The 24,129-nt window shown below is 34.7% G+C and overlaps 1 protein-coding gene across 2 annotated transcripts in view; it reads right to left on the bottom strand.

The window, feature by feature from the left end:
- The window catches only part of LOC148830363 (disks large homolog 2), a 107,094-nt gene extending 83,718 nt beyond the window's left edge, over positions 1-23,376 (bottom strand). The window contains exons 1-4 of one of the 2 annotated variants that reach the window (XM_088920533.1): positions 23,329-23,376; positions 8,966-9,016; positions 4,457-4,581; positions 1,670-1,839 (exon numbers count right to left, since the gene is read on the bottom strand). In XM_088920533.1, coding sequence (XP_088776659.1) covers positions 1,670-1,715 — 46 coding nt within the window. In that variant the 5' untranslated portion in view covers positions 1,716-1,839; positions 4,457-4,581; positions 8,966-9,016; positions 23,329-23,376. Of the gene's footprint in view, positions 1-1,669; positions 1,840-4,456; positions 4,582-8,965; positions 9,017-23,328 lie in introns of those variants that run through there. The other variant, XM_088920534.1, reaches the window with a different exon arrangement.
- Positions 23,377-24,129: the final 753 nt, after the last annotated feature.

The following is a 24,129-nucleotide window of genomic DNA, read 5'->3' as shown; positions in this document are numbered from 1 at the left end:
CTCTGGCCACATTGCTCTATTTCTTTTTGAATTCCCGAACATCACTGATTTGTCACATTGCTCTACTGCACTTAAAGTCATCTTTCTATAGCTTGCTTTTCATCACGGCAGACGCTTCTAAGAAAAAGTAGAGTGACAGATAAAAGGACAGAATGTTTTTGTTTATTCTCTTCCAAGCGCACAGTAGTCAATATTGTATTGACTAGATCTGTCACTCATTTGGGGTTGTTAGTCGTTCTCCAGAAAGGGAGAGAGAAGTCTAATTACAAGTTCCTAAGCAAACTTTTGTGCACTAAGGAAGTTAAGTAACATACTGTAATAAGAAGCTCAGTAAGCTGAGGAGAGCCAATAGTCAATATTACATATTACTTAACTACTGTAGGTATGCTTTTTTTCTTAGAAAAACCAATATTCTTAGGTTTTATTATAAGAGAAATAAAACAGGTTGCTGCAGGGTATTTCTGATTTTACAGACATAATTCCCCTTTAATACATTTCTTCTGTTGAATCTGATGTCCATTAAAGTGCAGTCTGTTAAATCGAAGGCTTACTATAATTAAATTTCGGCTCTTTAGTTTTAGTTTACAGTATCCTTTTTTGGGGGTTTGGATAGTTTTGGGTTTTTCATGCATTTGAATTTGTATTATTCTGATTCAAGCATTATGTTAAAATGATACATCAAACTTATTTTATACATAAATCGAGTTTATGCAGTGGCCCTGTCTAACTTAACTTTAATAAAGCCATAATTGACAACCTTTTCATTTATCTCATGATGAATATTACTGTTTTGCAACTATATGAGTATCTATCTATATGAGTATGATTTGCAGCACTCAGCAAAGGTACTGAAATGTATACATTGCATCACACCTACTGCATCACAATTTGAAAAACTACCATCTGGTCTATGTTTTTGAGTACTAAAGGCTACGAAAACATTATTAAGAAGTCATTTGTTCCGTGTGCCATGAAAAATCTGATGTATGAGCCCATTCAGAGCACTGTATTGACATAGCATATACAGTGTACTGTATATACTGTATATTTGTCACACTTTAATCTTTCACTTTTTGAACTCTATTGCATTGCACTGTATTGTTATTTATTTTGCATGCATTGTACACATCTAGTAAAATCCACTGGATGTTTTATGAACTCAGCATTACATTGTTTTTATTGTTGTCCCAGCGAGGCCAAACATTTCCACTCTGTGTGGACAATAAATTAGATTCTGACTCTGCTGGATAGCAAACAAGGTAGCACAGGAAATGTTTATTCTTCCCGCGATTGCCTCAGAATAAAACATTAATTTCTAAACAAGATAAAACCTACATAATTTCCATTATACAATCCATTGCAAATGCCTTGAGAACACCTGGGAACTTTCATCCTGTAGTCTGTGATTAGTTTGCATATTTAATGACCATCATCTCAAACTAAAAGTGTATTTTCCCCACAGCGATAGTAAACTAAAGTCATGTTATTGGATTATGTTTACACGCTCTATGACTTAATTGTTTTGCTTGTTTAAAAAATTGAATCAAAACGGAATTTGTTCTTATTTCCAATGACATCTTTAAAAACTTTAGTCAAAAATAAAATTAAAGGTTGGATCTATATGATGATAACATACGCAGCACCCGCACCTCCACTTAAAATATCATACCTTTTGGTCCTTTGATGAGTTTAATTTCTATTACAGTCTCCAGCATTGGTCTTCGCCGGCGCACATAAAGCCGTACAATTGATCCTGCTACTTTAAGGGCCTCAACGGCTTTACTGTGCGAGACTTCAGAAACATCTACATCATTCACCCGCAGGATACAGTCGTTGACTCTGAAGGAGAAGGAGAATTTCACTGTTATAAAGGTCATTGCAAGCATTTCTGTCTCTGCCAACTGAGATGTAGCCTCCAGGATGGACCAAAAAAACAAACAAAATATGTCTTGATTACAAACAAGACTGCCTGCGGTAGACACATAATCCTATCAGATGGGCCCTTGTTCCCAATTACAATCTGTTACAGAGTATGAGTGGTATCAGACAGAGAACAGATGAAAGAAAGTGAGCAATGACAGTTCTTTTGTCCTGACGCAAAAGCCAGATAGAAGAAACTTTCTAATTGCAAATGTTTCTTTTATCCCATTATTGGTCTTCTATGCTGTTTCTGAAAAAATAAAACAAAAATTCTCATTTTCTTATATGAAAAAATAATTACACTGCAAAGGTACAGAGAAATACATTAAAACTTGAAATGCATGCAAGAAATAAAGCATCATTGGGAGTTCATCATGAAAGCAAACGCATGACTCTGGGGATCATACGCATTATAGCAGTAATCCTATTAATATTGTTTCACTGACAACATAAGAGAAAAAGGCCTAAATGCAATCGCATAAAATCTGGAAGAGCTGAGAAGAGCAAGAAAGAAGCTACTGCACAGGATCAACACAAACACAAAGTTGTTCATAGAAATATTCAGGACCCTGGACAGCTCTTGGTAGCATACCGCTGACTTCAGTCAACAATCCTAATCCTAAAGCAACATAATACATCACAACTGTAAGGTGGTGAGATGGAGTGAGTGGGATTCAGTCTGATGAGTCCCTGCTTATCTCTTACAATTAGTGCATTCAGAGTTTTCTAATAACAATTAGACGAGATCTTGTCTTTCCACTCTTGCTTCTTCTATCCCCAAATAGTATCCTTAACTGACCAAGTGTGAATGTGTGTGCTGAGTGTGTGTCAGGTCTGACACTATGGTTTTCTAGCTTCCTCTCTTACAGCATAGAAATGTATGTGATCTACTGTAAGGTGTGAAGTTTTATATGATTCACAGAAGCCTATTCCTTCTCACACCCCATTAACACCTGTTCATGGGGTCATACTACTGATGTTGTCTGATTACATGGCATGGCATGGTTCTGTTCTCAGTAACACTTAGAATGAAAGGACCTGACTGAGCAGCAATTGCAAAATGCAAAATCCAATTCAATCCTGAATGTACTGTATTGATGGTGCTTGTCTGTTTTCGAACTTCATTAGTCTTCCGTATTGCCTTGGAAAACAAACCATTAATTTCAGTGTCTGTGTGATTTATTTAAAGCCCATCCTGTTCAATCTTCTTGAAAGTCAAACAAGGTTAGGGCAAAAAATGTATACAGCATAATTAGCAACCAAAATGATATTCACTCTGCAGTAAGCACAAATTTAGCCCAGCTAATATTTTATTGGCTACCTTTCAAAGCATGCATGACTGTTTCTAACAGACCCTGTCTCAGCACTCATCAGAGAAATTAAGGTTATTTCAAGGAAATAGAGTTGGTTTAGGATCCCTGCTCTTCTAAGATTAGTTCCACACTATTTAATAGACAGAAGACTGGACCTTTCTTGTTAGTGTCTCAAGACCCTACTATTTTAATTTTAGTTCCTTACTCCAATGATTACATTTCATCAATGTGTATCAATATACTAATATTATTTACAATAGAAGTATTTATGTATTGCTTTCTCCAAGTCAACAAAATTTATAAATCAAATGTAAAAGAAACGCTTTTACCATTTTAATTACTTAAGCAAATAATTACCTAATTTAGTTCTCTTAATTATACTTGTAAATAACTAGTACTTAAAGGCATACAATTTCTCCTTCTTACTTATTTCCATAATTGTAAAACAACCTTACTAAAGTAAACCAATCAAATTTAGAGGAGTTGTATAGACTATTTTAATGCTGTTCTGGTAGGAAGTTAAGCTGAATAATGACAGCCAGATAACTGCTCATACCTGCCACTGGAAATGGTGGCAAATAACTATACTTACAGCTTATCCATTTCACTGTGATATAAAAAGCACTGAGCAGTTAAATCGTGGGTCACAGAAAAAGCTTTCTTCAGTGCTTCTGTTATCTTAATTGGAAAAGGTATGGCAGTGACAGCTGTTCTTTCTTTATTAAACTCGTTTCATCAAATCAAGCAAAAAAAGGACAGTGCTGTGTCTTATAAAATCAGATTGTACAGCCCTCTGTAATGTATTCTAATATCATTACATTCTTTAAGAAATTGATACCCAAAATAAACATGAGAAAGGAACCACACACACTGTCATGCAGCCATGTTATTGACTGTAATATGTGTGTCTCTTGCTTACCAGTGAAAAGAACTATGGGATTTGTTGTAGCCTTATCATAATTAACAATCTATCCAAATTGTTAAAGTGAGCAAGTTTCAGAAAGGTTCAAGAAAGCATAATACAATCATGTTAAAAGAAATAGACTATAATATGCAATATTACTATTAATTTTCCCAATAATGCAGCAATATAGCAAACTGAATTTCATATCTTTTGTATCTTCATATTTAGAATAGGCTCAGAAATTAATATTAAAATGGTATTTTTACACTACCATTGACATTTGCCAATGAATTGATTGCTCTGTTTGTAGTCTACCTACCTGAGTCGTCCATCCTCTGCTGCAGCCCCGCCTGGAATAATTTTGGTAATAAAAATACCAGGGTCATCCCCAATGTGAGGGTTGTCTGTCCCTCCTGCGATGCTAAATCCCAACCCTGAGTTACCCTGCAAAAGTAAATTAAAAAATGTATTTTAGATCTTCCAATGTGTATCCTATTTGATATATGTATGTACAGGAACTATCATCTTGCTTTGCCTGAAAGACTGATTTTGTATTTTACAGCATGGAATAAAGCAGATGGGATCCTCGTTCAAATAGTCCAAGTGCTTTCATTGTGCTACTGTATATATTTGCAATTCAGCACTTGGCACAGTTATTTATACTTGTTTGTTTTTCAAATAAATGATGACTTATTGAATAGAGTCACCACCATTCAAGAGCAAACACTCAGCCAGATGACTAATAACCTTTTGGGAATGAGCAGAACTACAGAGCTCAACCAGTTACTTTCTGTCTTATGTGTGTACTGTACCTAAATCATCATAGAGTGGAAAATCATACCTTTGTGGACTGTATAAGCATGACAATTTGCCATGGAGTTGTATTATGTAACCATTCGATTTATTTAACCTTGAAAAACTCACCTTTAATACCCAATTCTACAGTAAGACTACATAAAAATCATAAAATTAGCTATGCACTTCTGAGACTGATGTGGTATCTAGTAGAATACATACCGTACTGTACAGTAGACTTGACTTAAGATTTTTTTGGCTAGAAAAATAATTAACTTTTTCAAGGCTAATTTACAGAAAATTACTGCAGTGTTGTGGGTGCCTACAAATTAAATTACATTTGTGCGTATAGCAAATCTTTTTAAGGCTGCTACACCATTTTTGACTTTATGTTTTGTACTCCTTTCAACATATTTTTAGCTCTTTGTTTTTGGTGTCTATTTTTAATTCAACAAACCTTTGAAATTGTCATAAGCATATACTGTACTGTTTCTCAGCCAAAACACTAAAACTGCTAATTACAAAACAAGATGAGTGACATTTCACTTATCATCACAGCTTCTCAATGTTTTGCCACATCAGCCCCTCAAACAGACTTTACAGGTGATAATAATCACTTATCCCATGGCCCTATAAAATCAATCCTGCATTGCCATACTTTAGCCTGAAGTGGATATTTAAGGTTGTGGGTTTGTTTCTTCCAGTAGTTACAATATCAACAGAAAGCAGCTGTATGCAGTGTACATCAAACACATGTGCAGTGTTCAAAATCGTTAAGATGAATAAAAATAAAACACTATAAAGAGGACAATTCTTTTTACTAAATTGGAATCTGGCAAAGAATCAATGAGTTCTAATTACTTTTTAAAGTAAGGTATGCATTTGGAAGTTATACACAGAAAATAAATGCCCTTAACATATTTTACAAAATGAATGCCAGGTTTTGATTTAAAAAAATTGGAGCTGGTAGACTGAGAGCTCAATCTAATATCTCCTCTTGATTAAAATGAACAGATGATAATTTTTGTGTATGTATATGTTTTTCCTAAATTATGAATGGTATTCAGTTCCCCTGGTTAACAGATGGCTAGAAGAGAAGAGCAGGCTAATGGTGTCAGTAGTGAAATGTGAGGAATATAGAAATTGTTCACTTTCAGCATCTGACAGTATTCCCTGCACATTTCAAGCATGTCACCCAAGTATTGCAGTAGAGGTCACCTTGCAGAAGCTTAGCGACAATGACTGAATATCAAATAATGGCTTTCTTTGCTCCTCCAATTCAGTTTTTATTGCTGTCTTCAGCCAATAGTATCCAAGAGTATGCTAAAATGGCATGGAAACTTACCTTTTCCTTTATTTTAAACACAATGTTTCTCATTCCATCTCTTAAAATGTCACATGTTGTTCCATAATCCTCTTATCTATCTAGGTTATATGACACTACAGCGGTATTTCTCATGCAAATCCAGTATTTAGATTCACCGGTAGCTCCAATATGTGATGCCTGAAACAATCTGTAAAATCATGGTGCAAGGCTTATTCCCTGTAAACTTTTTTTTAACAGGGTTTATACTGCTTATGATTAGAGATGTAGTCCTTGCAAATAGGACAATATCAATTAGTACAATGAAAGGATGATAAGCAGTTCTTTCCATCACATTTTGATTCTATACCTGGTAAACGTAAACAATCAATGCTATAAAAAGTAATCTAAAAAATCTGCATCCTCTTGTCAATAGCTTGCTTAGATGGGCAATAAGACTGTCCTTCTTTTTCCTTACTTGACAGGATATTTATTACTGTTCCATTTGTGTGTATCAGAGTGTGGTGGAATCATTTTCAACTCTGCAGTCTCATTGCAGAAAACCTTAGAGATATTAATGATGTTTACTGATCCGTGACATAATATCAGCCCACTGCTTAAACACTGTCTACTGTACATAGGGGCAAGAAGAAAAAAGGATGGTAAAGATATAGATGGTTCTGCCTCATCTCATCTGAGAGAGAAAGAAGAATATTGTAAGGAGTGCTTTAATTCAAAAATAAATCTTTCACAGGTTTGATGTTAGTTATAGTTCAGAGAAAGCTTTCTTTTGTTTCTTTCTTCAGTGGTGCCATGTATTACTGCTGGGGTTTCTGGAAGAATAAAGCTTTAAGGAATGTTTTTATTACCATCATGAAACATTTACAGACAGTGTCATCATCACATCTGTTACAACCAACACTCACCGAACAAGCTAGATGGGCCAAATGGCCTCTCATTTACAAGCTTTATGTTCACATATACTGTAGATCACGGTATAATAAAGAATGATGTTCTGGGCACAACAGGCCAATAAACTCCACTAGGAAGACAGCTGTGATCTGTAATGGTTTTCCCTGAAGATGACTCTGACAATGTACAGTATATAAGAAAATGCAACACAAATGACTGCATAACATATACTGATGCAAAAGAAATGCAGTGCTCAGGTCTAGCAGATATAATAAAAAATTCTCAACACTGAAAATAGGGATGAGCATACAGATCAAAGATGCATGATACGTTTTCAGTTTGACACTGTCAAAATGAAAGCATAATGAAGTTAGTAATGTGTATGACCTCCCTAGCATGAATAGTATCTTGGCACCACTGAGATGTTGACCTGATTAGACCATGGGCAGAAAGTTTGTAGGACTTTGTGTCACTTTTGCTAGAGAGCAGAAATTGTATAGTTATGGTTACCTCTTGTTGATGACATTGACCATTGGGTCCAACATATGCTCTATTGGATTTAGGTCAAGCCATATCCAGACTTTGACATTGTTTGCACTCATGCCTTTGTAATCTGAGCACTATGGCCTTGCATGTTCTAATGGAAAACTAATACTGTCAGATTGCCAGAAAGGAAAACCTATTGGCTCAGGACCATATTAATGTATTGCTGCACAGTTATACTGCCCTTAATCATGCCAATCCTCCATTAATCATCACACTTCCACCAACCTATTGTTTGGCTTGGCTTAGAGTCAATATCATGATCATCATTATATCTCTACACAGAATGTTTTCTGTCAAGTCTTTTAAGAGGAAAACAACATTCACAGATAAATAAAATATTAAAACATTTGTTTTTCACTCTCTTCCTCCACCTAAAAGGTTCTCTGGCCCACAGAAGATGGCGATTTTTTACATCAAGTAACACCTGATCTGCCACTGAACCTGCAGAGTATTATTACGCAGAGAGCCAGCTACAGTCATTCTGCTGATGTACAGGTTATTTCTTCCCGGAATTGTCAGTCCTGTAGCCACAGTCTGAACATGATTACACAGATGGATCAAACTGATGTGACAGTCCTGGGCCATTGTGTTGGCTTTCTGCCTTATAGGACATGGCTTGTCCATCAATGAGCCAGCTTTGTTGTTTTTTTCTTTCACCTATTCTGCTGTTTGTTGAAGTGGAACATCTCACTCTTTGCGCAATGTCTCACAAGAGGCAGCCATCAGTCAAGCTGATACTGAGGTGGGGAGTAGTCTTATCTTTTACTGTTCTTGTGTTAATTAAATAATGTCTTATTGAATGACTTTTTGTACAGGAGTTTAATGAGCTTGTTGTATAAATTCTACCTCAACACAAGAACAAAATTTTAAGCACTTGGTTTTTGTATTTTATTACATAACGTGAGTATTCTAAGGAACAGCACTACTCAAAGTTCTGTGACTATCTAGTCACTATTAAAATGTTAATACATTTGTATGGTAAAAATTGAGTTTCAAAAGAACACTCTAAGGATCAGTCAGAAATAACAAAAAAGTCTCATTTCAATCTCATTAATCCTACTTGCACAGTAATGCATACAATTGAACCTCAGAAAAGATCATATGAATATTCCACATCTTTTATGTAATTGAATTATAGGTGCAAAACAAATACTTTTCAGTGACCACATCTTAATATAAAAAAATAATTATCATCTGATTTTTACTATCTACTGTACTTTTTTTATTTATTTTAACTATCTGCAATCATATTTAAAGATAAAACTTACTTACCCTTTCCAGTGTAATTTCTTCAAATTCATATTCAATTTCTGTTCCATTTACCTAAAGACAAAAATTGATTGATTGAAACTCTTAGCATTTAAAACACTAAGATATTTTAACTTCACTACTGCTTCTTTGGATCAGTTTATAGCTGATCCAAAGGTCTATAGCTCAATCATTTGATACATGGATAGAATACCTTCATTAATCCATAAGAATACAGTTTCCCCCCGGGAACTATTCATACCCTTAACAAAAAACCTGACCCAGCGTTCACGTTAATAGGTTATGAATGTTTGTTTTCTTTCTGTAACACAATACGTTTTCTCCACCCAAATACACCTGCATTAGTCACACAGTTTTTGTTTTAAAGAGTTCTTTCTTTTTTAGGCTGTAGCAAGCCCACCTAGCTAAATGTCAAACATATTTTAGGACAAATATGACAAAGGCCAATCTCTGCTTGCAGTGTTGCAGACACTACAACCTTAAATGAGGTTAGAAGAACAGCATTGACCTATAAATGCTTTTACAATTTACAGGAAAAAAACTATAGATTTGTTCATGTAGTAGGAAGTAGCTTAGTTGGGAAAAATCAAAGTCATTTTTTCTATTTCTAACTTGATTAATTAAATGCAAATTGCATTGCACAGAGTATCTGGAGAAAACTGTACAATGATATCATCACACCATTTCATTAGGGATTACTTAACTACCACATTACAAAAAGTTTCACCTTGTTGACACAAACAATGATATTCTGCAGTAATGCTTAAGTGATTGACATTACCGATGCAAAGCCCTGCAAAACATACTTGAACACATAACAAACACATTTCAAAACAACAAGAACTTTTCACCCACATCACAATACTCCATTTCTCCCCCAGATCAGAGGCTAGATATCACCAACTCTGAGCTTCACATTAAAGCTAGGAACCTAGAAGTGAAACCATGAATTGGATGTGGAACAAGTACATTCCAATGAAAAGCAAATGTGTATTTAATAAAGAACATCTATACAAGTAAAATATATGGTAAACAACTGGATGAACTGTACTATGTAACTGTAAATTTCTTTCTCTTACTCAACTATGAAATTGAAGTCAAGCAGTAATGTAATATTGATCGAACAAGCAATCTGATAAAATGCGGCTTATTGATTAATTTATATATATCAGAAAAAAATTAATCTTACATGATTATTGAAGAAAGTGTTGGCTTATATATCCATAATAAGAAGATAAAAATTAATTCATGATAGTAGAACAGGTGATGAATAAAGATAGGAGAGGACTTTGTTTAAAAAAACCTAATCAAATCTAGCTTTAATGAACCTTCTAATAAGAGTCACTCAAGTCTATCATTAAAACACTCCTTGTACAACATTTACATAATGATGTATCAAACCCAATAAGCATATAGATTTTTAATTAAAAACTGACAACCTAAGATGGACCTGGGCTTACACAGGACAAATATGCTCTCAAAATGTATTCAGAACCTGTCTCAGCCAAGATGAGCTAGTTTCAAGGACGATAAAATGTTATTTCAAAAATTCTTTACCACTAATGCCAGATAGAAATGCTGCCTTCAATAATGATAGCTATAATTTTCTTTTCAACAGTAGCTTGCTAATTATCTCAAAGGTGAAAATTTTGCCATTTTTTCCACCACAGCATAGTACATAGATATGTAATGAGCTTCAAAGAAGGCAGCCATATGTGAATGAACATTTATCTCTGGAGTATACATACTTTCACATTAGAACTGCAAAAAAGGGTCATAGCAAATAAAACAATAACCACCACTAATGTTGACAAAACAACAATGTAATTTTTTCATGAAACTGCCTTTTATTTCGATTTGTTTATATACAGTAGCTCAGTGTTAGCTCATGGCTAACAAGTAATTGCTGCATTAATCACTATTATGACGTTTGTGGTTATACTGTATATACAATTTTAAAAAATCATACAATTCTGGTCTAATCCCTATGCCATTGTCAACACTATAGTATGTTTGATTTCTACACTGTACGAACAGTAAGCACAGTGAATAAAGTATACAATTTCCCTTTTTGACAGAAAAAGCCCTTGACCTTAAAATTCTTTAATGATTTGAGGTTGTTTTCTTCTTGTGATTATCAACCTATGGCATGCTGAAAAAAAATTAGCTTTCATGGGCAATTTAAACCCAGTGAGCACGCTAATTTACAGCTGGGTCCCCTGCTGCTGACAAAATAAACAGAGACAAGCCTTAAAGCCTTCAGTAATCTGTTCATTAAGTCACTGTCAGCCCATTGCAGCTATGGACTTCAGATCTCATTTTCAACTGTTTTTCTTTAAGAAGCTCCCTCGCTTGCCCCTACCTGGAGTTGAACCCGGGACCTTCCAGCCTTGCCATCTGGGCTACCACGGCTTCCGGAGTTAAAGGAGGATTTTTAAGTAGAATAGTATTTGGTCTTGTATACTCATTGAAACGTATGCTGTTGTACAATGATTGATTTTAAATAATTTCTGATTTCGAAGTTCTATATAGTTGATTTCGTAGCAGTCCTCCAACTACCAGAACAGCTGGTTTGGCAGGATTTAATAACAATGTTAATTTGTTAACAGAATAAGACATGCCTATTATAAAATTTTGAGTCAATACCCTTAACAGAGGGAAGTATAGCAGAAATAAAGCTTATAGACCCTATTCTTTCTGGAATTAAGGACAATAAAACTAATAAAATATACTTTAAACTTGTCATATAAAGACATATACATTACAAAGTACACAACACATAACTAATATTTGCAGTATATATATTTTAGGCCTGTCCCAAGCATCCTGACTTTTTTTTTTTTAAAAACTGGCAATGGTTCTGGAAAGCAATGTGAGGGGGACAAAGGAGAAAGAGCTGTTTTCAGATTAAGGATAAACAATCACCTTAGAGGCATATATTTCACAACTTTATGTCCATACAGTATCTTGTGATTCAGATGTCGCAATATTACCTGAACATATTTTTTTTTATCTTCCTACTTATTTCCTGCAGTTGATGTCTTAGACATTAGCTTGAATTTCCACTCATAACATTCACTTGACATTCTTCCTTCTGGAAGAGGTCACCCACATCACCAACCTCAGAGCCCTCACTAGCCTGCTTTTCAGGGGAAGAATAACAATATCTGCAATCTATATCTCGAGTAAGTGGAAATGATTCCATGAAATGGCACTTGGGATGCTGTTTAAGGCGAGTTTGAAACTTAATTAATTTAATTATGTAATAAATAATAACAAATTCAAACTAAATATTTCAGTATGGAAATGAGCCACACACTCAATACTAAGACAACCAAGGGATTAAAAACAGCTAGCAAGTAAAACAGCTAGCATTCTAAAAATTTCAGAGCATTGATGTTGGAAGGCATCTTGCCAATAATGGAGATGTTCACATAATTTTGAAAACCTTATATGTCATCATTAAAAGCTGACAATAACAGCAAAAAGAAAGAAATAAAGATCAGAAATAATACTTGCTCCACAAAAAGCCTTAGACACCAGAAGCTCAAATAGTAATAAGAAATTAAAGTCACGTAAGGGTTTATGTTGCTGTTGTTCATTAGGCAGTATGTATTAGTTAAGGACAGTGTCAGAAATATTTTCCGGTCAAGAAAAATGTGCCCTTTACATCTTGCTCCCCTGAAGATGTGACCTAATTATCTAAAGCATGGTAGCATCTGCATAGTCAGATGAATGTGCATTTTAAGTCTGAACAAGGGATGTTTTTTGTTCTTAAGGTGGCTTCCAATTTGTTAGATTTGTATAACCTTGAATACAGTACCCCAAGGTAAAAAGAAAAACAAAGCATTAATATATATTTCCTTTAGCAAAACATTTGTGATTTTTTGTTAGTTTAACATGGCTGTCTGGCTGTTTAGGTCAGTGCTGTGTAAAAAAATCTTTACATTCCTAAATGTAAGTTTGCATCCAAAACTACTTTCTAATTTGCAATATTTACTAAGTAGCATCATAAATGGAGCAGGAGCAGTTTTTAATAAGCGTCTTTTAGATGAAAACTCTTAAATCAATAGACCCATTCTCAAGACCTTTCTCAAATCAAGTACTGTAAATGATGGCACTGCACAGTGCCGTTAATGAGTAATAAACTCACAATACCAAATGATATTGTTAAATACACAGATATTAAATATTTAAAACAGTTGAATCTCAACTGTAAACTAATAACATTTTATCTTTAATAAAGGTATGAGTATTTTCATGAGAACTTATACCATTAAAATAAGTTTTCAAGTCCCCACCTGTATTAAAACCACAATTACCATAGTTCATCCATATTCAACTGTAAGTTGCAAAGGTTGTTTATACAGAAATAGATTACACCTGAATGAAATGGACACCGTTCAGCAAGAGGAATGGATCTCCCAGAAATCTGGAAACATTCTAACTGAAAATGTCAAATGACCAGGTAATGAAATGCTTTTACAAAAAACAGGAGCATTATAAATAGCAAGAGACAGATAGAGACACTGCATTTGCATGCACATCTGATGTACAGTAAATCACAGAAATATGAATAACATATGTTATAGTGAAGCATACGATATTAGTGGATATACAGTACAGCCCTCTTCAGAACTGTCACAGTGAATGATAATGCACTGTATAAAATGAAAAGATAATATACAGAATATGGACAATGGATAACTGTTGTCAGACAATGAAAATGTACATTATGTTGTTTCTACATATCCACTGATCACTGTTATTGTACTTACTGTAGGAGTTGTTATAACCGATTTAATATGAAAAATAACTTTGCATGATATAGTTTGTTTATAGGTACACTGAGAAAATGCAGTCACATAATAAAGCTGTTCCGATATTTAAGAAGATCGATTTCCAAAAATAATCTATCTGCATCACAATTAACATGTTATTGTGTATTAAAGAAAAATAATTTTATAAATGTACTGTAATAGTATGATGATCACAGTGCAGATTCAAGACCCTCTTTATTGACAGAGTGCAAGATGCATCTATTGACTTGTAAAGCTAATCATTACTTAATTCTACTTATGCAGGATGGCTGATAATTTTGCAAACACTTAATGCATTCTGAACAGTCAACGGGGCTTTGCCAGGGCACAAAGACAAACCAATGTGCTTTAAAACGCAAATCAATCAGGAATACAAATCACATTGACTATAGTATAGAGAGGTGTAATTGAGATTGTAAAGGAAAATAAATTCACAGAGATGGGAAAATCTATATATTTTATAAAATGCAGGAAATTGGAACAGCTTACCAGAAACTCAAACACTGTTTAAACACTGCTTTAATAACTGATCATCAGTTTAGGAACACCCGAAGAAGGCTCCACAGCCAAAATATTGTATTTCTTTTCTTCTCTTTTCAGCCTGGAATATATATTTACCTGTTCCATTGCTGCCTATGCATGCTGATGCAGCTACCTACTGTACTTGAACTACTTCAATCATCAGCTTAGTTTTGTTCTATCATAGCTCAGCAGTTGTTTGCTGTAAAGTATTTTATTTTAGTGAGAATAATTCTAAATAAGGCCGTGCAAAATACAAGGTCAAACTTCAAGCTATGTACCTAATGAAAAAAAATATTAAGATCAGACCTAAGAAGGGGAATTTTTAGAAAATGTTCATTTTCTATTTATCTTGTTTTTATTAAAATTATTACATGCTGTTGCATGTTTCTTCATACCAATATATGGACATTAAAAAAGAAACAGATTTCTTTTACTTTCAATAATTTAGTGATTTGTTGCTTTATGTCTAGATGCCTAGGCATTTTTTAGTTTTTGGAGGGATACAGAAATGCCTGTCAATATAAAACACTTCCACTCAGGCTTACTGTACATTATTTAACTTGCAGCCCTTCCTGACTGCATCAATTCAACACCACAACTGTTAGATTGATCCTATTAATCATCAATTAAATAGTGAAGGAGCTGGTTCCAGAAAAGCTGTGTGTGGAACATTAGAATGGACTGGAGGTGCCTCAATTTGAGTTATTTCATTTTTGGGCCCATTTCCTGTGTTCTAAGCCAGTGGTTATCAAGTGTCACTGTCTTTGAATATTGGTCCCACTAAAGTCATTATCAATTTGAACTTCTTGCTTTTATAAAGTATTTTAACCTATTTCTGCACTCAGTTTATGGTTTCAATGATGTATAAAATAGCCTGTATAGATTTGCTGTGGAAAAGAAATTTAGCAAATGTGCAGTAACTTCATTCATTCTCTCCTTTAGCTTTCCTGTTACATTCTTCCTTTTTTTGACAAAATAACTCTTAATAGGTGGCCAATTTCTGACGATTAGAAACAGGTGGGAATGATACTATTTCAAACACTCCAAATATTTACATCACAGAACTAGAAATTGGTTAAGATTGGACACTAATTATTAACCCCATCTAACTCCTTAATGGCTGGAAAAAATGGTAATAATTTCCTAGAGATTAGTCTCGCTAATTAAGAGTTCAGTAGGAACAGAAAATAGAAGAGACTGGGGTCCTCCAGGGTTAAGAACCACTACTCTAAGCCACAATTTGAAAGCTATTAAATATTTACAGCCATACAGATTTCATGCAATACCATTTCCTAAACTTAAACTCAGGGGTAATTTAATTTTATTGAATCAATTCAAACGAGGAGAACAATGCTAAATTAAATCCACATCTAACTCTGTAGGCTGCAAAACTAGATGTGGAACTATTCATTTTCATTTTTTGACTGATATCATACATTTCACACAGTCCTAACACAACTAAGATACTGTATGAAGAAGGATAATTAATCTTATTAATTAAACCTTATTTAAGCATTTTCCCCTCTGAGGTAACAAGGATGCTTGAAAATATTTATAGCATTTAGTCTGAGTATTGGTAAATATGTATATCTGCTCTACTGTGCAATAGCAGTAGAATAGTAGAAAACCATATACTGTACACTGTCATTTTTAATATTACTGCAAGCCCTGTGAGTCACATTATTTAGTAACACTTGCCCATTCTAGATAATCACCATTAACAGGTGTATCCAGATATTTTGTCATTATACTCTTGGTGGGACCAAAGCTTGATCCAGTGCTCTTTTAAAAAATCATTTATCACATTGCAGAAGCCCCAGGTGTTCGGCTTAAAGTTACCTCTTTCCTTCCAGGTCTAATTAATTAGGTTGCACGCCTTGGGCAATGCAGAATAAATATCCACATACTGTTCAACTGAGGAACTGCAATTGATGAACAACAGACAAGCATCTGTTCACGTCTTCCATGTAGCCACTTCACTTTATCTATAGTGATAGATCCTGTTTTTGGTGGGCAGGAAGAATTTTTTACAGAGATTCATATGGTGAAGTTGAACAAACACAGGTGGCTGTTTATAACAAAACTGCTGTTTTAACAAAGAGGTTATTTTTATTCATAGAATATGACTGAATATGAAATACAATACATACACAATGGGCATTTATATGAAAAGAAACATTTAAGTACTTGACTATTCAAAGTTAAGGCAAAGTGCTATATTTTGGTAAGAATCGCCATTGACAAGTGCATTTCAAACCACAATGAAAGTAAAATGTATACCATAGTGTGTTAAACCTCCAATTTACATCACAAAATAGATGAAAATTCCAGGTATGCATGGCACCATATTCTGTGATTCAGAACAAGGCAACCAAGCTTCAAGTGAGGTGAAGTGACCCTATTACAGTACATTGTAAACAAGCAGGTTTGTGAATGCATCTCTTTAATCCAGTAGAAATATTGCCTTTGACTTTGAGACGGTTTTGCCAACAAATACAACTGACTTGTTAACTCTGCATGTAGGTCACGTTGGAACATTCCTGTGGTGAAATGTCTTTACCTTTACCTGTTCACTCAAATGTGGCATTACATTAGTCATCACATTGACTAGTGAACAGGAAGGGCCACTTCATGTCGTAATTTGCTCAAATTCTCGTCTGTGGCTACATGTTGACCATGCAGTACTTTCACGATTTCAGTTCACGATTTTGTGCTTAATTTGGTATTTGCAAAATTGTGCAATACCGCCAATTAATTTATTTTGTTACAAAATGCATTGTAACGAATTGCATTTCCCTTCAAGACTCCTGTCTAGGTTGCCTAAGTTGTTCTTATCTTGTCTTACATGATTTAATCTGATATAATCTAGTTAAAAAAAGGTTATTGATGATGTCCTTGCCTTCATCCCACAGACATCTAAAGTTCATGAGCCATTTGCTAAGTTTAATTTGATTCTTACAGTATGTATGTTTTTTATAGAGAGATTCGTGTTGCCGCTCATCAGCACTGCTTGCAGAATGCATTGTATTGTGTTTAAAGAGTTTTATTTTTCCTTTTCTAATTGATGAATGGTAATAAGAGTAACCAAACTCTTAAAGGGTTTCCTATTGACTTACAGCTGACCAGGTTATGTCAATTTTAACTCTCTCTCACTTTCCAGTCTTAGCAGAGATTGGTTTAGTGCAAACTCTTGTCTTTACATTTCATTGGAGCTGGGAGCATAATATTTTTTTCAAAATCATTCTCTCTATTCAAGTAACTCCCTGCGCTTTTCATGTTGCCCTTGCCATCATACCCAAGTAATAAAAACTAGGACCAGAGCTGAGATAAGAGAGAATGTGTCTCCTTTAAGCCATGCCTATTTTCTGTGATGCGATTGTTCACACTACAGAACAGGGACAAATGATAAGCTTCCCTCTTATTAAAGATTTACCTCCAACCCTTATCAGTTACCAGATCTGTATGATTAGAGATTTTGGGTCAATATTATCATGTTCTCTTCCCAGGTTGCAGAAATTGTGGGTAGAAAGTTGGTTTTCAATTTCCCGCCCCCCAGCCCCTCCCATGGGAAAGTATTTGTACTTTCTGTCCTGTCTTTTTAGTAGCCAGCGATTCCTTGAACGGACATGATCTACTTTTCATGTAAGCAACATTTATCATATTCTATCTCCTTAATTCAGCAGATGTTATCATTAGACATTTGGGTTATCCCCAGAGGGAAATCAGCCCATTCCTTTCCCTCATTTTATTTTACACTCAATGTTAAGATTTCATTATGCCACAGTGCTAAGGATTCAGACACGAGTGGCACTAGCGTAAAGGTGTCACGCCCTCTGCAGCTAGAGGGCGCTCCTTCTCTGTCCTGCCCCTAGTTTCCTGTGCTTTGCTGTCCTTCCGGTGTCTCTCTCTCTGGGGCTATATATTTCGGGGTCACTCAGTCACCTTCGCTCAGCATTGACGTTCGGATGTCCTGAGACGCGCCTAGCATCCAGGTCGCCCCACATCCGCTGCCTGAGGGCATTGGTTTCTAATCGACTCCTGAACTGCTGAGTCCAGGCTAATCCCCCGTTCCGCCGCTACACATATGGGTCTTTTTCCGCTCTCCTGCCTCTCCACAGTTCGTCCCTTCCGACATCCGTGACAAAAAGAATGTCCAACATCCACAGGAAAAAAAAAATCAGAAATGACTAAAAGAACATAACAAGCTCTAATCCTATGTTCTGCTTACATTCAGACCCAAGACCATCAATCTTTGTTATTACACTCTGCAGAGGTACCAATTTAGCACAGCAGTCCCATGGTGTGAGCGTTCTCTTATTTTGAGTTATGATCCTTTTAGAATATGGTCTAACGCACTGAGGCATATAACAAGTGTTCACTGAATTCACTGAGAGGACATACCATAAATGTACTCCCTTCAGTGTGACTTCACATTTACATGCTAATTCTCCACTGTGTAAGTACCATACTGCACATGCCAATCATCTTAGGTTTTGTCTTGAAAAAGTCTATACAGTATAGTATTCTATCCCATTCTTTCTGCTATTTCATTAAAACCATTTAAAATTATAATAAATTCTGAAGGTCTATGCAGTTTGATATTGATGTCTCTTCTCCAGACCTTTATGGTACATGTAGTATCATAGTTATTCTAAATAAAGCTTTTTGCCCTATTTGTTTTATCCTGCTGGTTATCCTGGATTTACTTCTCTTCCTGTTACTATTTCAACTGCAACTCCTTCCTTTGTATACACCAAGATATTTTATATAAGACAAGATATTTTATAGCTGTGAAATCAATGCAACCAACTGAAAACTTAGACAAACCTATGAAATTAAAAAAATATCCAATTTGGATGAATGCTGAATGCTGAAAGCTGATATCAGTGTAAATTTAAATAACAGTAACACTGAAAAAAGTGCACTACTACTGTAATTTAGAAATACCAAAATAATGTACAGTATCAGTACAAATACAGAAGTTATAATTATATAAAACAAGATGAGTTCTGGCCTATTGAGCAGCTGTGGCTCTAGTATGGACTTTTCCTTTATCCTATACAAATATGTAAATAAATTTGTGAATAAAATTATTGGAATTCAAAACACATTATTTATTTTTATTACTATTTATTATTATTATTTGCAGATACAGAATCACTCTGTCAATGGATACTTTAACATATTGCACAATATTTCTAGAATACACTGCAATTTTCACATCCCTAGGATTACCAAAACAGTCTGTCCTATGAGACATGATGACATTAATCAATGTCAGTTAAGGAAACCAGTCCTCTGCAGACTGTTTTGTATTATTTTCTTATTACACTACAGTTAGACCACCACAAGTCTCAGGTATCACTATTGTGCAGCAAGCTGAACCCATCAATCCAGATAGTGCTTGGCCATCTGAGTGTCATTGCTTGGGGTATCCTTGTCTCAGCTGGCTTAACGACAAGCCTAATCTTGAGCTGGCAGTCTCTGTACTATTCAATGTCCTTTTCCAAGTAATAAGTAAGTACATGTGTGATTTAAGTCCCATCAGAATGTTACATTTTATTTAGGCCGTAATGTAACTAAGCACATGCGAACTGCTTTTTGATTGTTGTGAACTGCTGAAAAAGAGTGCAGCCCATTAAGTTATTTTTTACTGCCCTACTTTATGGGCATCCGTGTGGGAGAATGGTGATGAGGACATGATGTTACAGTGTGTGTTGAGCATGTGTGTGCGCAAGCACGCAGGCATGAAAAATACAGTGAACGTTCTTGAACTTTTTAGGTGCAGTTTTCATGAGCATGCAAACATTCCATAAAGTACTCAGAACAAATCCGTGATATAGGAATTTAGCTTTTAATTGAGTTACGTGCATTGTTATCTGTGTTAAGCATGTTGTGAAGTGTGGTTCATGTGTTCTGTAAAGGTCTACCACAGACAGTGATGTACTTTTGCATCAGTACATTTTGTCAGTACCAGCAAATAATCTTCTTAATTTCACATTTGAAAAGATAATGTACAGCAACTGTTAAGAAAAGGGGAAAGTACAGGTTGATTGCATACTGAAAAGTCGAAAAAAAAGCATTTCAGTTATTGAGCCTCCTTCAGGTGCAAGCAAAGCCCTAAACATATTTCAGTTGACACATGTTGGAGTTTTTTCTTGAAAGTCCCTATTACATGTACAGTATCAGCCAGATCCAGCATTGCTAAAGGGTACATACTATACTGTATGTATTCCCTTTCTCCATGGCTTTATACATTAGATATTTTCTGCTCCTGTCAAGATGCAAAAAAGATGGAGTACTTTTTGGAGCAGCCCAGTTTAGAGCTATTTCATGGTAAATGGCTGTAAACACCACAGAAGAGACATGTAAGCACAAAACACTGCTCACATATCAGATGAATCTTAAGTACAGTACATTAAATACTATCAAAATCTCAGAGGTCCAAGGCTTGAAAAAATGCAAATATTCAGTAGAAATGAGCAAATGAAGGGTGTAGGGTTTATTCGGGCATATGTAGGTACTGTTCAAGTCATTTAAAATGAGCTTTATTTCCTTCTTAAATCAAAATGCTGAGAAAAGAAGGAAATTTGCTAAGATGTGGTACAGTATACTGTACCTGATTAGAGGATAAAATCACTGGATGTAACAGATGACTTAAAATCTATCGATAATTGTTCAACTCTGCCAGCAAATTATTTTATAAATTATTGAAAAGCCAAAGCAGTGAAAGAAGACAAAAAATCAATTATCCTTCAGTCTCAGGTTCAAAGATGCCCAAGGAACCATTTACAAATGATTTCTAAAGTACTTCATTCCTGGACTTAATCTTCCAGAGTTGTAGGTGCTATATTTTTTCTCTTTTGAACTGTTCAATCTTTCAGATTATTTTTCACACAGAAAAGCAATGAAAAAACATAAAAACATTAAAGACTCCTGGCAGGAAGAAACCATCATTTCTCAAGATGTTTACTGACATTTATTTAAAAATGTTCAGTAACTTAAAATTCACATTAGCTACACAAGGTCTTTTAAAAAACCCTTTAGGTGACGTATGTATTTTTCCCCAACAAAAAAAAAACATTTGCTTCTGTGAATTACTATGCAATTCCAAAACTATTTTAAATTAAGAACTGTATTTAAGACTTTAAGCCATTTTTAATCATTATTCTTACTTCAAATACATCTCTTTCTTCTGTCTCTATCATCAATCTACTGTAAAACCACATTTTACAAAACAAGGTTGCAAAAAAACAGTTAACAATAAAGATGTTAATATCCTCAAAAATGAAGAGATTGCATGTTAGTTTGGATGCACAATAAAGGAACTGATGTAGGCTTCTTTTGATCTGCTGATTGCTGAGCTTGTTCACTGTGCTACCTTACTATTTCTCCGTAAGCCTTCAAATTTATAGGCCTATAAATGGTAAACCGATAATGCGGTGGAATTCTTTAAATTGGAAAAAAAAATCCATTCCAAAATCAGAGTACCTCTGCGATTACTTGTGTGATGTGAGATTTTAAAGATGAGTCCACTGAGCAAGTGTAAATGACCAATGCAATATGCAAATACCAAATTTAGCTGCAAAAAAGGAGAATAGAAATATTTTATATTCAAAACCAAACCATATCGTTGAAGCTGATACCCTTTTTTCTTTTTAAGGAAATGGCTGGTTGAGATCCTCTGATCAATTAGCTACTACTGTAACTACCAAAGAGGCTGGATGGGCAAATAGCCTTCTCTCAATTTTAACCATTCTTTAAGTTCTTCTGTTCTTAAAAGCTAAGAAGTAGTCTGAAGTTTTTTTGCTCTTGAAAATATCTCTCAATAAATAATAGCGTTCTAAAATATATCAAAGATAAAACTATGACGATACAAGCACCAAGCTGCTTTTAGAGTTTCTGATCTTTTTTTTACAACACTTCCTAATTCGCAATATGAGTACAAAAAACACGTTTTGTTATTATCTGTAATAGTGGCACGGTGGCATGTGTTTGTCATTGATTTATTACTTTCTTCACACTCCCTGTTTCTTCATAATCTATTAGCATCACACTGATAGCATGTTTTTTTAAACTAAATTTACATATTGCAAACTGTGGTGCCTAAGAAGTACTTTGACTAAGACAACAAGAAGAAATGTCATTGCAAACCTTCGAGACCAAACATTTCAGCGTAGCACAAACCCTGAGAATTTTTTTAAATAAACAGAAAATTAACCAAGTCAAATTGTCCATTTTGTTGTCATCTTCTTAAAACCTAACCACAGTGCTCAGATTCAATTTGATATGTAATGTAATCAGATAAACCTACAGCTTAAACCACCTTCTCCATTGTCCTGTTTTCACCTGTATTTCAGGTCCTGTGCTGCTTTTCTTATAGTACATAGCCTCCTGGATCCTACTTCTTCCATATGTAGTGTACATTCTAGTTGTCCACCACTGTTTCCTCCTGTGCTGTATCATTTGGTGATTGATCACGTCATCTGCTGACAACTGAACAGTCCACATGACAGAAACCAGGTTTTCACTTGCTGTTGTCCACTTCTGTCTCCTTCCTCTAAAGCCTTTTGTAACTACACAATTATTTTTCAAAAGTCCTTTGTTACTGGACATGTCTTGTTAATGGACATGTCTTAGCTTTGTATTATACTGTACAGTAAATGTTACCACCAATAACTCTGTGTAATACAGTACATTTCCCCCACGTTCTTTTACTAACTGCTGTCCACTGGGACACTGCCTCTCTCTTGCCACTGAAAGATTCATTTAAAAACGTATTGGAGTGTATCACCCACCTTCACCATACATTAACTACATTTAGATTGCGAGATTACAGCGTATTAATGTTCATTAAATACATCAAACTTGATTAAGGCAAATGTTCACCAATAGCTGTGTTTGAAAGGTATTTGTTTTTTACAAGAAAATCTTCCCATTTAATAGATTATCTTAAATTACATAAAACAAGTTCATTTTTGGCAAAGTATTTTCTAACAGCTGAGAAGAAGAAGCCATACTTACATATGGTACAGTGTCCAACGTCTCTGTGTTCACAATTATTGGTGCAGGACTGGCCTGAAAATGAGGCAGATAAAAAAATTAAGAAATATAAAGGGCGGAACAAAAAAAGCTAATTAAAATTCTTGCTGTACTGTTCTGAAAGGAAACTGTTGGGTTTCTTAATCAAGGCATATTCAAATACTTTATATAAGTAAAAACAAAGCTCTTAATCTAAAGTTCTTTAACTGCTGACACTAAAAAAGCATTTTTATCTCACATACTGTATGTACTGCTACAATATGTGCCTAGCACATATTGTATGTCCTTGACACTGTCAACATCTTTCATAGATTGGTAATAATAATAATGATGCAGCTAATGTAAGTGAACAGCCTGATAAAATAAATACAATGAATGACAACAGATGCTTTCATTAAAGAAAACAAATAAAAGAATACATAATAAATGTCTTTATTAATGTTAGCCTGTGTGAACTTGGGTATTTACTCATCCTCCTGTGGGTGTAGATACTGTACATTATGCTAATAATTCTAGATTCAGGGCTACAGGTGAATGTGGTATTTAATCTTTATCATTTAAAATGTGATGGGTAAGTGCAGCGCTGATAGATCTGTATAGTCTATTTTTATTGCTCTTGTGGGCCCTCTGACTTTGTGTTTTTCAGAAGTAATTACAGCCAACAAAAATAATTAAACAGTAAAATAAAGAAGACAAGTCAATACAATGAAAACACCCTAAACCTCCCAATCTGCTTAAGAGCAGCATGAATTTCAAGCATTTTTTTATTGATAATAAATTCTA

This window comes from Atractosteus spatula, chromosome 7 (genome assembly GCF_055471065.1).
Source record: "Atractosteus spatula isolate fAtrSpa1 chromosome 7, fAtrSpa1.hap1, whole genome shotgun sequence".
In the NCBI taxonomy this organism is placed as follows: domain Eukaryota; kingdom Metazoa; phylum Chordata; class Actinopteri; order Semionotiformes; family Lepisosteidae; genus Atractosteus; species Atractosteus spatula.
This window is presented reverse-complemented; position numbering and strand designations above follow the sequence as displayed.